We start from the raw sequence: 13,814 nt of genomic DNA on the forward strand, positions 1-13,814 counted from the left end.
CACAGTATCACATTCAAAAGATTCACAGCTTGTCCTACCTTTAGGAAAAGATTTAGGAGCCTTTAGTGCATGAATAAAATTTTTCAGTGAAAACACGAGTAAAACTGAGTCCTCCACAGCAGTCCTCCGGGCGGTCTTGAGCTCTTCTACATAATGTGCCCACAGCTCCAATGGTATCCCTCTGTTCATCATCAGCTCAAAATTCCATTCCGAGGGGATCTCCTGAAATGTCAAAGGAAGCAAAAACAGCACAAGTTTAACGGGGTTCTGAACGTAGGTTATACAGATGGACTGCAATGGCTACATGACTGGTAATTTGCAAAATTCTGTCTATATGTGCATTTGGGTGGGGAGAGGAATAAATTTTTAATCAGATTTTTAAAGAGATCTAACCGTCACTATTCACAAGACACAAATAAGTTCATCATGCCTTCATTTTATCTATGTTTTCTTAAAACACCGTCCCTAAAAACAAATGTTATTCATATAATTTATCCTTGTCAAATAAAGGGTAGGCACGTTTCTAAACAGAAAAATAAGGTACTGGATTTCCAAGAGATCCTTAAAGGGACTTTTCTCGTTTCATACTTTTACTGCTTATCTGAAGAAGGTACATGGTCAAATCCCCAAACTTGCAGATGATTCTAAACAAGAAGCAAAACGTTAAGGTGTTTAGATATTACACTACAAGTGCCAAAAGGAAGCATGAGAAATGGCGCAGGAAAACAACAAACGAGACTCCATATAGGTGAGCGCAGAATAATAACTTGGTAGTAAAATAACCCAAAGCCAGACTTTTAAGATAATGTCTCTGGTGAGGGATTTCATTGGCTCAAAGTGCTACTACTGCCGAAAAGATGCTCGGGTCTCTCAGAAAGGGCATCAAATATAAAACCACCTGTTATCTACGTATGTATAAAACACTCGATTTGTCCACACTTTACCACTGAGAACAAATACAGTCCAGGTCACCACACTTTCAAAAAAATAAAGAAAGAAGTTAAGAAGGGCTCATCTGGGTATGTGGGTGTGTATGTATGTATTTATTTGCCACGCTACGTGGCTTGCAGGATCTTAGTTCCCTGACCAGGGATCAAACCTGGGCCCTGGCAGTAAAAGAGTGCCGAGTCCTAACCACTGGACTGCCAGGGAATTCCCTGGGTTACTTTTTAAAATATGAAGATTCAGTCTCTTAAAGTTTACATAAATTTAGCTATAATGGCTATGACCAGAACTTATAAAATCCTGAGGGTATAAGTGAACGTCAAAAAGATGGGATTTGTTGAGCAACTCCTACAACAAGGAACCCTCTGAAGTCTGGAGAACAAATAAAAACAAGATACTATTAAGTACAAGACACTATTCTATGGCAAATATTAAAAGAAATAATCTATAACCCCAAGGTGTGGTGTTTGGTAAAAATATCAACAACTGAAACATGTTCCTTAGTAAGACTGTCAAAGATAATAGTACGCTGGCAAAATCCAAATTAAAATAATACAAAAGATCTATTCCAGTAAACAAGAGAATGAAACAATACTTTATTCAAGCACTAATATATCTGGTGAATTCCTCACCACTAGACGTAGTTAAGTATAGCTTGGATAATTACCCAATAAAGATGATACAGGGGAGAGTCAACTATCAGACACAAACACCACAAACGTGAAATTCCATGATTCAATTAAATTTCTTGCAAAAGGAAGACAGCACCTAATCCACTATCTACTGCTACCCAAGGCTGCCTCACATTTCACCCCTAGAATCCAAAGACTCAGCATCTCAGCCCCCAATTTTCAGTTCTGCTGTGATTAACAGGCCAGGCAGTCACTTTTCTAACATTCAACTTTGCAGAGAGTTTGCACTCCTTACCACTGCAGTAATGACACTTTCGAGCTTCTTTATTTTTTTCTGCAACAAACTGAAGACTCTTGTCGCAAATGGAAAATGAGTTTCTTTTAAAGATGAACAGCAGGAGACAAGTACAGCCATGATCACGTGAAAAGTCACTTTCTGCTTCAGGCTAAAGGACTCCTTTTCTCCAACACTTATTAAATCCTCCACCTTGAAAAACAGACAGACTCCGTGAATGGTAGCTCTTGGTTTGCATAAAAACAATTTTCTCTACCTCTGCCTATCTAGGTATCATGTATTTCATATTTAGAGTGAGATGATAAATATAAAACCTTAAAAAGTAGTAAGTATTGATTTCTGGGTAACTATAAAAATAAATAATTTCAGAAATTATAACGAACACAACTGCACTTGCCAACTGGATGTTTTTATGCCTTTAAAAGATTTACTAAGGCAAAAGAAAATTTCTCCTCTTTTAGATTATATTTTGCTATTTTAACAAAAAATATGACTTTAATATTTTAAATGAGAGGAGAAAAGGTTTAAAAGTAGACATTATATTCCTACTGGTCCAATATAAAACCAGGATGAAATAAATTACATAAAATGTTAAGGATTTCAAACAATCTGCAAAATATACTAAACACTATGTTTTTAAAACAAAACAAAGTACTCAAGAATGGAAAAGTTATTTTAAAAAAAGAAGAAGAAGAATCTAGTAAAGCAAACACTGAGAATCCAATAAGATTATGAGAAGGAAACCCAGGGGGTTGACTTCGACAACATACCTACCATCTTTAACATTGAAGAGGGATCCCCTGAATTTATATTGTCAGCCAGCAACTCAATCATCTTCTGACTTGCTACACCAATTAGTTCTCCTGACTTTGTGCTTTTAATCACATTTTCAAGAGCTGTTTAAAAAAATAATAATAATTGAACACCAGAGGGCCCTTATGTTACTAACACTCACCTAAATATCATGTCAAGTAAAGAATTTAGGCAAAAGTTTTACAATTTTCCTACGAAGGTTTGCTTTTTATTTTTCTTTTCATAAAATTACGAATTCTTCAGTGGGTCAGTGTCCTTTTCACTGTATACTTTCCATATTAGCAAAAATGTTTTAAAATCTTGCTGGCATGTAACACAATGAACAATTTCAAATAACAATCACTGCCAATTTTTAATTATGGTTATCTTCTTTTTTTAAAGTGTCACCTGTTCACTTTTTCTAAAAAACAACTGAATTTCTTACCTTCTTTCCAGCCTCTTAATAAAGGATGCAGAGAGCAAATTCCTGATTTTGATAAATTTATAGCCATTTTCACCTCAGCAGATTCCATATCATCATTGTTGATGACCATAAATGGCAGCAGGTGCACCACCACCTGATTCGACAACTGATCATTCTCACTCAGTATCTCTGCTTTAATTAGTATGTCTGCTGCTATCTCAAGCACACTGTACCTAAAAGATACATAAACACATTTGGTTGAGACACATGAGAGACTTCAGTTCAGCAAAAAATCATTGTTACATTTTTCCAGCTCAACTGACACCATCCTGGTCTCTTTACCAAACACATTATTGAGAAACATCAAGATATCACTTAAAATCCATGCTAACAAAGGAGTTATTTGGGACATTAATTTTAAACCAACTCTGTCAAATCTTTCTTTTTAAGAAATCATTAGGTTAACTGTAACATAAAACATATCACACTATACATCTCAACTCCACTAGAAATCAGAGATTCACTCATCAGTTCAAAAAATATTATCTGAACACATACTATACGCTAAGAACTAAACAGGACACAAAAACCTGTAAGACATGCTCTTATCCTCTAAGGAGCTTAGTCACTTTTCCATGCAAAAAGCTTAGGTGCCAAAAGTGAAATAACGAAAGCTCATCAAAACATTACAGAAGGTATCATGTGCCTCTGAGCTTATTTTTTATTTAATATATTTGTAATTGTTTTAATTATAAAGTGTAATATATTATCCTTGTAAAGTAGAAATACATTATATAAAGCAAAAAATTAAAGCTCCTTCCCATCCTACTTCCCAGATCTCAGTATTATATCATACACTATACACTTCTTTTTCCATTTTATTAAGAAAAATTTCAGGGCTTCCCTGGTGGCGCAGTGGTTGAGAATCTGCCTACCAATGCAGGGGACACGGGTTCGAGCCCCGGTCTGGGAAGATCCCATATGCCGCGGAGCAACTAGGCCCGTGAGCCACAATTACTGAGCCTGCGCGTTTGGAGCCTGTGCTCCGCAACAAGAGAGGCCGCGATAATGAGAGGCCCGCGCACCGCGATGAAGAGTGGCCCCCACTTGCCGCAACTAGAGAAAGCCCTCGCACAGAAACAAAGACCCAACACACCCATAAATAATAAAAAAAAAAAAGAAAAATTTCAAACATAGAGAATACTACAACAAATCCATACAAACCCAAATAAAAGCGAACTTGATATAAGAATTTCAGGCACTTCCCTGGTGGCGCAGTGGTTAAGAATCCGCCTGCCAACGCAGGGGACACGGGTTCAATCCCTGGTCCGGGAAGATTCCACATGTCTCGAAGCAACTAAGCCCGTGCGCCACAGCTACTGAGCCTGTGCTCTAGAGCCCTCGAGCCACAACTACTGAGTCCGTGCGCCTACACCCCGTGCTCCGCGACAAAACAAGCCACAGCAATGAGAAGCCCGCTCGCCGCAACTAGAGAAAGCCTGCGCCCATCAAAGAAGACCCAACGCAGGCAAATATAAATAAATAAATAAATAAATGAATTTATTAAAAAGAAAATAATTTCATTAATTTATTTAGGAGATACAAATACATACCATCCCCTATTTTTTGAAAGTTCTGCTCTTTGAAAGAGATTCAGGAGATTTGAAACTGTCACTTCTGAACTAAACTGTTGTTTGAAAATCTAGAGAGAAAAAAATACCCGTAAGTAAATTTTTGCTTGCTTCAAATATGGTGCTTATTAAACGAACTTTAAAAAATTATGAATTATAAAGAATTTATCTCCCAAAAATTCCAGTATAATTTAAAAGTTCTATGAGACCAATTTCTTAAAAGTGCCATTCAGGATCCAATTTCCCAGGATCCCTACGTATTTACTACTGATAAAAATTCACAAAGCACTTTTCCTTTTTAAAAGAACTTCCAAATATATAAAGTTGTATAATCTAATTACTCCCATGTGCTTTCCCCAACCAGGCTTAAGTCTATGCTCTCAACAGAACAAATTTCCAGTGAAAGCATAATTTCCAAATATGTTGCTGCCTAGAGCAGAGATTCATGTGAGAAGGGTAAGTAAATATTTACAAACAAAACATGCACGTCAATGAACAACAAATTCACTCACCTCAAATGCACTTATAGCTGACAAGACAACGTCTATGCTATCATCACCTAATCGGGTTAAAATAGCTTCTTTAACGAAAGACTCATCGATACTCTCCTGAGCAATAGAAAAAAAATATTAATTTAGTTGTTGCTAAAACCTCTGAAGACTTTACATTAGAAAGGAAGTATGGTTTTGTGAAAAGCACTCCAGAATTCCAGTTAAGGAACACAGGTTCTGCTGCCCCGGATGCAAATTAAAAACTAAGCACACTTGCGTTGAACTAGGCAAACTCTAGAAGTCCTTTTTAGATGAATAATTGTTTGGTACAAACTCTTTCCAGTTTCCATTGAAAATATAATAAGATGTGCAATTAAAATACAATTTTTGCATTAAAGAGTTCATCTTGTTAAAATGAGAACCTAGATTTTGGGAGAGCACAAACTAAAGAACCAGAATGTCTAAGTTTAAATCCCAGTTCCACCACTTACTAGCTGTGCGACCTTGAGCAAGTTACTTAACCTTCCTAGGTCTCATTATTCTCATCTATAAAATAGGGCTAATAATAATACCTACCTCAAAGGGTTGTTACAGGATCAAATAATACATATCAACACTTAAAACAGTGCTTTAGACATAGTAAGCAGTGTTAAAAGTTAGCTTTTAATTTTCAAGGTTTTTACAAGGATGATGACACGTGCTGATGACTGCAGTCTGCCCCAAAAAGTTCATATTTTTCTTTTAAGTAACAAAGGAAAATAAAGCATAAAATCATTCACAGTAACAGAAAAATAAGACTGCTAACCAAACTGAATATATCTCTACCTGTAGGTGGTGAAAAGAAAAAAAACAAGTAAATAATCCCACAGAAAATAATGTAGGTCAGAAGGTTGGGAGACAAAAAGTAAAAATCCCTAAAATTCACAAAACTGAAGTCAAAGTTTAATGCCAAATGCCAAAATTTTCTCAAAAGCTAACAAGTAGCCAAATAGCTCAATCTGGAATTCGAGAACAGAACAGAACGTATGTCCAGACATTAACAGAGAAGGGAAAAGGAAATCAAAGCATGCAAAGACAGACATTAACTGCAATTACAATACTAAAGCCTGTAAGTTGAATGTATACACTGCCCTTCACTGAAAAAACTAACAAATCCAGAGGACAGGGTAGGACGGGATTAAGAGTAAAAGCAGGAAGGATAAGAATGGCTTCAAGAATATTCGGAGATTGTAAAGCAATTATACTCCAATAAAGATGTTAAAAAATAATAATAAATAAAAAATAAAAAATTAAAAAAATTAAAAACTAAAAAAAAAAAAAAAAAGAATATTAGGAGATTCCAGGAATCCCGCTTTTTATTCTAGGCACTGAAATCTTCCTATTACAACAAAGAACAGTATTCACTGAGTTTAATTATCCAACAAATCAATGAGACAAACCTACCAGCAATTTATGACAGAAACATAATTTGTACCAGATCAGAAATGAATCAAGCCAAGCAATATTTTTCAAATTTGAATACATCTACCATTTTAAAAATTAAGTATAACTCTTTAAAAATATGAGAAAATATTTTTAAATATTTTTAAAATTACAAATTGAAAAGTAAAATAACTAAAAACAGTAAAATTCAAAATTAAATAAACTTAATGTGGTAATTATGATTAGCTGAAATTAAATTCTACTTGTAATACGAATCTGGTTTTAATGGCCATGACACAAGTTTAGAGTTCAGTGTGTTTATACTACTATGTGCTATGGAGAAACTAAACTCTGCTAGTATTTTTCTCTAATCTAGAAATTTTTCAAATATGCAAATGGTAGTACATGAGATGATTTTAGATATTACACAGATGAACATTCTTATTTCAAACTGTATTAACTACAGTAAAATGTACATACAATTAGCACTTCAAACGCATGATTTAAAAGCTATGTGAAATAGATGAAGAGGATAATGAAGTATAAACTACTAGGTATAAATTAAGTTACAAGGATATAATGCATAGCACAGGGAATATAGTCAATATTTTGTATTTACTTTGTATGAAGTATAATCTATAAAAATACTGAATTACTATGTTGTACACTTGAAATATAATATTGTAAATCAACCATAACTCAATTTAAAAGAAAGAAAGCTATGTGAAAAAATGAGTCCATTTAAAAGAAACTAAAGAAAAATTTAAAAAAAAATTAACATCAGTGGTCAGCTAATACAGCAAAAAATTTGCTTGAATGACTAAAGTTTGGAAAATACTGCTCTACTTGAATCACTGCAAAGTCTTTGTAAAATATCATTTTGTTATAAAGGCTTTATTTACAAATTAAGTCAGCTTCTGTACTTACTACCAGAAGCCACCAAAATTTTAAAGACAAATGCAACTTGCAGGTACCGAAATCATGAACAGGGCTCCAAAAGCTATCATTCTGATGTCCCCAAATACGCTCATGTTAAACTTAAGACTATCAAATTCAAATTTCAAAACTAAAAAATTCTCAGATAATTTATGCCCCTCTGTAAATTAATCTATAAATCCCAGGTTGAAAAACTCTTAACTAAAGCTAACCTAATCATCTGCAACGTGGAAACATATACAGGTTAAAATGGTGGCTTCTGGCATGTATGGTCCTAAATCTTTGTCCAATGAATGCCCATATTCTTTATTAGGCTTATCTCTATAATTAAACAATATTGATTCTAGGTGGTAACTTCAATTTCTTATTCTAGAATTACACTGCTCATCATAAGGATAAAAACATCACAAATGAAGGCTATCTGACACAAACCTTTGATGTTGTCATGACATTTTTCAGATGATTAATGGCCAGAAGTCTCACAGGAGCAAGTGGGTGATTCAGACTGAGCATCAAGGAGGTATCAGAATCTGCTAAAAACTACAGGATTCAGCACAATTACCACATGATCTCGCCATTCAATCTGAGCAGCACATGATCAAGAAGAACCAGAGAAAACCACCCCGAGCTGCCCAACTTATTCAATAACCACCATCTAATTTCAGAAACCAAAAAGTAAACCAAACTGAAAGTAAAAAGTAAAGCAAAATCTTTGTCTCCAGAACATAGTATGAGTAACAGCAGATAAAAAAAATTTGTTTTGTGAATGTTGTGATTTCATGTATACTTGTGCCTACATGTAGGTTTAAATTAGTGAAGTAATTCTATGAAGTAATTTTGTATTCTTTATGTATGTCTGATTCCAAGGTGAAAAGCACCTAAGATAAATCACTGTATTAGCGCCTAAATGAAAATATAAATCAAAAAAATTGATCACTGAAGAGAATGCAATTCATCTAAATGATGTGACAGTGACACTCAAATTAGTGGCAACTTTATTTATGTATTGATAATTAGACTACGAAGGAAGTCTATCAACATATGATTTTGGAAATGAAATACCATTAAAGACGAAAGTCTAATTATGGAGGAGAAAAACCCAAACAATCATATTTCTCATCCTAACATTTATTTTCAAGGCTAATTATAAGAACTACTTAAATGTCTAACTTCTAGTATAAAGACTTAGGGTGAATCACCAGAAAATTTCTGAAGTTCTAACATAATCATGAAACAAAATCCACTTCCCTTTTCCTAATCAATGACTTAAATAGCCACACGTGGCTGGTGGGTACTGCACTGGGAAGATAAGGGTAGAGGAGAAAGATAAGGAACACCAGAAACCTAAGTTAGGCCATCTTTTGGTGATTGCTAATGAGCATCATATACAAAATTTCCAAACAACGCTTTTCCAGAAATAAGTATCAGGTTCACAGTTATCTAAAAATTACTGTACCCTTCTCCAATTATTTAATTCCTGCCTCAGAGTCTTACTTCAGCTAACTAGGCAAACTGTAAAAAATCTTCTCTCTCTATGAAACTTCCCAAACAGAAGTGAAGTAGCAAATTTCCTTCTGGAGCTCTTCAACTAACCACACAAATACCCGTAAGTGTCATAATTCCCCTGAAAAAAAGTTACCTGATACTTTCCACCACTTGCAGAAAGAGAGATAAATTGGTGAAAAAGCTCCTGTTTTTTTAGGTCTGTAATTTCCTTTAGGCGTTCCTCTAATACGGCATCTAATGTTTTGGGATATCTGGGATGAAATTAAAGAGTTAGTTCATTACTCTTAACAAAGTTATTAACCACACACACCATATATGTATAAAAGAAAAAATATAATTTTTTAAATTACTGAGATTGAGACTTAAATTTTTGACAAATGGAATACGTAAAACCAAATGATATTGATCAAGTCTGTTACTATGACTCTTTCAACAACAAAAAGTCTATATAAAAAAAATTATACTCTCCATAGTCCCCACACAACCCCTATTTTCCCTTATATTTCAAATATATTTGAATCCTTTAATTGTCCCTTCCTGAAAGGTAGAAAAGAAGAACATTATCTTTACAATTCATTCACTATATTAAGTTGCGATTTGTGAATCATCTCTTTATAAAACAAGAGGTACACATTAAGAAGGGCACAAACACACACACAACTCACCTGTTTTCTAAAAGTCTGATAAGTGGAAGAAACTGCTCATTAAGCAAAGATACTTTATGAGAATCGATTTCTTCCTGTGAGCTATATGAAATATACTCCTCAAAAAGAAGGCTGCAGAATAAAACAAATACCGCAGACATGAGAGTTACTGTTTATTGAATACCTACTACATTCTAGGTGCTTTAGAAATATTCTCTCTGTCAGACCTCTACAAGATAGAAATTAGACTCATTTTACAGATACAAAAACTCAGACTAAGAAGTCTTATAATTTGCCTGAGGTCAAACAAGAACAGCAACAAGAGGCAATACTCAGTGAGCCCTGTTGAGCCATATAAAGGAGAGCAGGTTTTCCACCCTTGTCTGACTCCAGAGCCAAGCTCTCAACAGTACTTTGCATATTTAACCTCACTGAATTCACAAGCCAACTATGGGAGCAAGGGACACAAATGACACGCCCACCAGATAGGTACCTGCCCAACGATACACAACGGCAAACCGAGATCCACGCAGCCTGACCATCAGAACTTATTATTCTACTAGCCGGAGGTGATAAGATTTAAACCTACATCCGACCACCATGACTACATTCTTTTCACTGCATCGAGTTGCCCTTCAAATAAGAAAAGAAAACGGGAGGCTGAACTATCTTTACTTCATGCCAACCCTCAGTATTAAGTTTCTAATTGATATTTACTGATTACCAACTGTGATGTATTGTTTCAGGCATTTTGGTCCACTTAGTACTAGAAAATTTTAAACAACCACAAATTACATGCAGTATAACCCAAATTTAGTTTCACTGTTAACTTTCCATGACCACATATAAGCACTAAAGACAAACAAGAGAAATTACATTTTCTGTTGCCACAATTATTGGACTAAGTACTTATAATTAGATGAAATGGCATGGACAAAGCAAGAAATACATTATAAAGGGATACTGGAAAACTGTTAGCCAACCCTGAAAAGTACACTAAGCCACAAAAATACAAATCAAAAGCATGTCAAAAGTAACAGCTTACCTAGCCAACAAATGGTCTAAGTTGTTCTTCAGGGATATATTTGTAAGTATGGCTTCTAAGAGTCTCCTATAGATTTGACCATCCATCTCTTCAGTTTCTTCTCCTTAGCATATATAACAAATTAAAATTGATTGGGGAAAACGTTTCCCGCATGTGTATGCTATTAAGTTTTTTTACAGCAGAAAATCTTTCTACAAGAATAACTTTAATACATGTACATAACGACATCCAGCTTTTTACCTATTTTTAAAAGTGTACTTCACCTGTTTAGTCATTTATATCTTTTCAAACCACTTTTGTATACATTACCCTCATTTATCCTTTACCTGATATTCTCTATATTTTTTAAAAACAAGTACTATCATGCCTCTCTCATGAATGAAACGGAAGTCCAAAGAATATAGTCTTTCCCCAGGCCACATTACAAGCGGTGAAGTTGGGACCTGAATCTACATCTCAATAAACTATCCTGAATACAGGCTAAACTTCATCTCAAAGCCTCCTTACCGAACCAAGAGCTGTCATCTTCCATTCCACATTTATGAATGAACGTTAGCCCTGGCTTCATTACTCATCACCATCAGAACAGGAAAAGTACACTTTCATTCGTGCTAGTCATGCTTCTGAAACTCACGTTTAAACTGAGATGGAGTTAAGCAAATCTTATTTTCCAATAAATGGACATAACTTTAGAAATGACTTTCTTAGTATGTCTTTCTTAGTCCAGTAGCAACAGGACCAAGTATTTCTTCCTTGTCTTTCTATATTTATTGAAGGGTGAAAAATGTATAATGCAAATAATCACCTTCTAATTAACTTTTGGACTTTTTTTAAATTTGGATTTTCATGCATGAGATTTTCTTGGTCTTATATTTCCAGTGACTCAAGGGAGAAAAACTGTTTTGGCAACTGGATATTTATTGTAAATGAATCACTAAAGTTCATTAAATACCTAAATGAGAAGGGAAAGTTTTACTGAGTAATGTGTTTTAATTGTTTCAAAATAATTTCAGTCTTTTTCATGTAGAGACTGTGTGAGAACACATATTTTAAAAAAAAAACAACACTGAGCACATTACTCATTTAACAAGGATTTCCTTTAAACATGCTCCCCACCTCCAATGTTTCTCTATTCAGAAAAATAGATACATTACACAAAAACAATTAGCAGAAACTCTAAATATCTTCAAGATATTAACAAGGATGTGGTTCCTATTTTAAGAGAATCACAGCTGAGAAAGGAAGTTTCTGGACACAACACGTAAAACCACATACCTGTAACATGATTAACAATGGAGACAACCAGATGGGGAAGCATGTAACGGAGAAGAGGACTGATGTCGTATGTTTCAGAAATCCCGTGAAGTAGTGTAACAAGATCAGGAACAGTACATAAGTGAGGAAACGGCCTTTGAAGAAGCAAGACATAAGATGTTGACTTCACAAGTTAGACAATGAATGGCAATTTTTAAAAATAGTGTAAAATTTATCTTAGGGAAAAAACTATTCAAAATAACTTCATTCACTTGTAATTATTATCATTGCCAATTCAATTATACGTACTTTTTCCCCAGGCTCTCTGGCTTCTGTCTCTGCAGGAGCACTATCAAGCAACCCAATCCATCCTTGATCAGAGAGGGAATTCTGGTCAGTGTTTTGATGATCTGTGAAGCCAAGGAATTGACGAAGGTATCTTCCATGGTCACTTTCACCGAAATCTGACATATTATCATGTACGTTGCAGCTCTGTAATCTGGTAAAGATGATTTCAATCCCTAAATATATTTTTAAATATAAGGAAAGAAAAGAAACTGTGTTATTTTATCCTACTTAAAATGTTACTTTACTTTGACAAATTGGAAATGTCATAAATTAGAGATTAATACAACCTAACACAGAGAGTCAACACTCCTCGGAAGTGAAAAATCAAGATGTTGGCCCCTTTTCCTGAGGGGACATGGAAATGAGACAAGTCTCTTGAATGACAGAAGGGATCTCAGAAGGTCTCCCAACTCAAACCTCCACTACACATCCTAACAGGAGCCAAGGAGTCTTCTTTTATATGAAAACATCCACCTGTGTAAGGGAGACTTCAGTCAGGAATAAAACAGTGCCTGATTAAAGACAATAATTTTGGGACACTGGTGGGAAGCAAAGCAGTTCCTCCACTGGGAATCTGGGACGGTGGGAGGCAATGAGGCACTTGGGGAGAAGAAACACTGAGAAGCAGAAGTCAGTGCAAAAGGAATGGTAAGAGAGCCTCTGCCCTGAAGAGATTTTCTAATCCGTTCTCTTTCCACTGAGGTAACATGAATCTGGGAGAAGATGGCAGGGCCAAACAGCGAACATTCATCCCTAAGGAGCCCTAGCTAAGATCCCACTCTGGTAAGTTTTTAAGAAGTCATATTTTTTACCTATAAATTAAATCTCATTAACCACCTGAAATAAATTATCAATGTAAAAACATTGATGTCTAAGTGAAATTTTCAAAAGCAAGAAAATTCCTTCAGGTACAAAATAATCTACTTTACACATGAGCGGGGCCAACCTTTTGAACATACGGGAACAGCTTGGCGACTATATTGTCGGATAAGTCCTCGGCGGTCACCAGAGCAGACACGATGGTAGAAGCATAGAAAGTTAAGAGCACCCTCATCTGAGCTGAGCTCCCAGGATACTCAGCAAAAACCTGGGAAAAAAAACCCACAAACCACACACAGTTTTAAGAGTGAAAGGCCAGTCAGATGAAAGTATAAAAACATTTACAGCTCTCCTCAACTACTTCAGGCTGACACTTTAGTTTTACCATACGTAACGTTACATAAACACATCTAATAGTTCAATTAAATATGACAAGAATGAACAACCTTCCTGACATTTTTAGATTGTGTCTTTGTTTAAACAGTCACTGTAAATAGGACCTGGCAAGGAAGAGAATAATTTATTTTTGTAGAAAAACAGCTGTGGTGATGAAAGACTGATCAAGCTGCTCATGCGCCAAAACAGCAGATCCTTTAAAAAAAGGGCACTTCTTCAAAGTCCCACTGTTAC

The 13,814-nt window shown here is 35.1% G+C and overlaps 1 protein-coding gene across 4 annotated transcripts in view; it reads right to left on the minus strand.

The window, feature by feature from the left end:
* Nucleotides 1-13,814, minus strand: part of HEATR1 (HEAT repeat containing 1) — a 63,749-nt gene that overhangs the window by 44,574 nt on the left and 5,361 nt on the right. For all 4 annotated transcript variants that reach the window (XR_009005745.1, XM_057531618.1, XM_057531617.1 and 1 more), the window contains exons 6-18: nt 13,312-13,452; nt 12,327-12,538; nt 12,039-12,172; nt 10,764-10,866; nt 9,740-9,850; nt 9,208-9,325; nt 8,001-8,108; nt 5,232-5,327; nt 4,702-4,790; nt 3,110-3,321; nt 2,647-2,768; nt 1,873-2,064; nt 39-222 (exon numbers count right to left, since the gene is read on the minus strand). Coding sequence is in view for 3 of the 4 variants with exons in the window: in XM_057531618.1 (XP_057387601.1) it covers nt 39-222; nt 1,873-2,064; nt 2,647-2,768; nt 3,110-3,321; nt 4,702-4,790; nt 5,232-5,327; nt 8,001-8,108; nt 9,208-9,325; nt 9,740-9,850; nt 10,764-10,866; nt 12,039-12,172; nt 12,327-12,538; nt 13,312-13,452 (1,822 nt within the window). In the remaining variant the exon portion in view is untranslated. The remainder of the gene's footprint in view (nt 1-38; nt 223-1,872; nt 2,065-2,646; nt 2,769-3,109; nt 3,322-4,701; nt 4,791-5,231; nt 5,328-8,000; nt 8,109-9,207; nt 9,326-9,739; nt 9,851-10,763; nt 10,867-12,038; nt 12,173-12,326; nt 12,539-13,311; nt 13,453-13,814) is intronic.

The sequence above is a fragment of the Balaenoptera acutorostrata genome, chromosome 16, assembly GCF_949987535.1.
Source record: "Balaenoptera acutorostrata chromosome 16, mBalAcu1.1, whole genome shotgun sequence".
NCBI classification, from domain to species: domain Eukaryota; kingdom Metazoa; phylum Chordata; class Mammalia; order Artiodactyla; family Balaenopteridae; genus Balaenoptera; species Balaenoptera acutorostrata.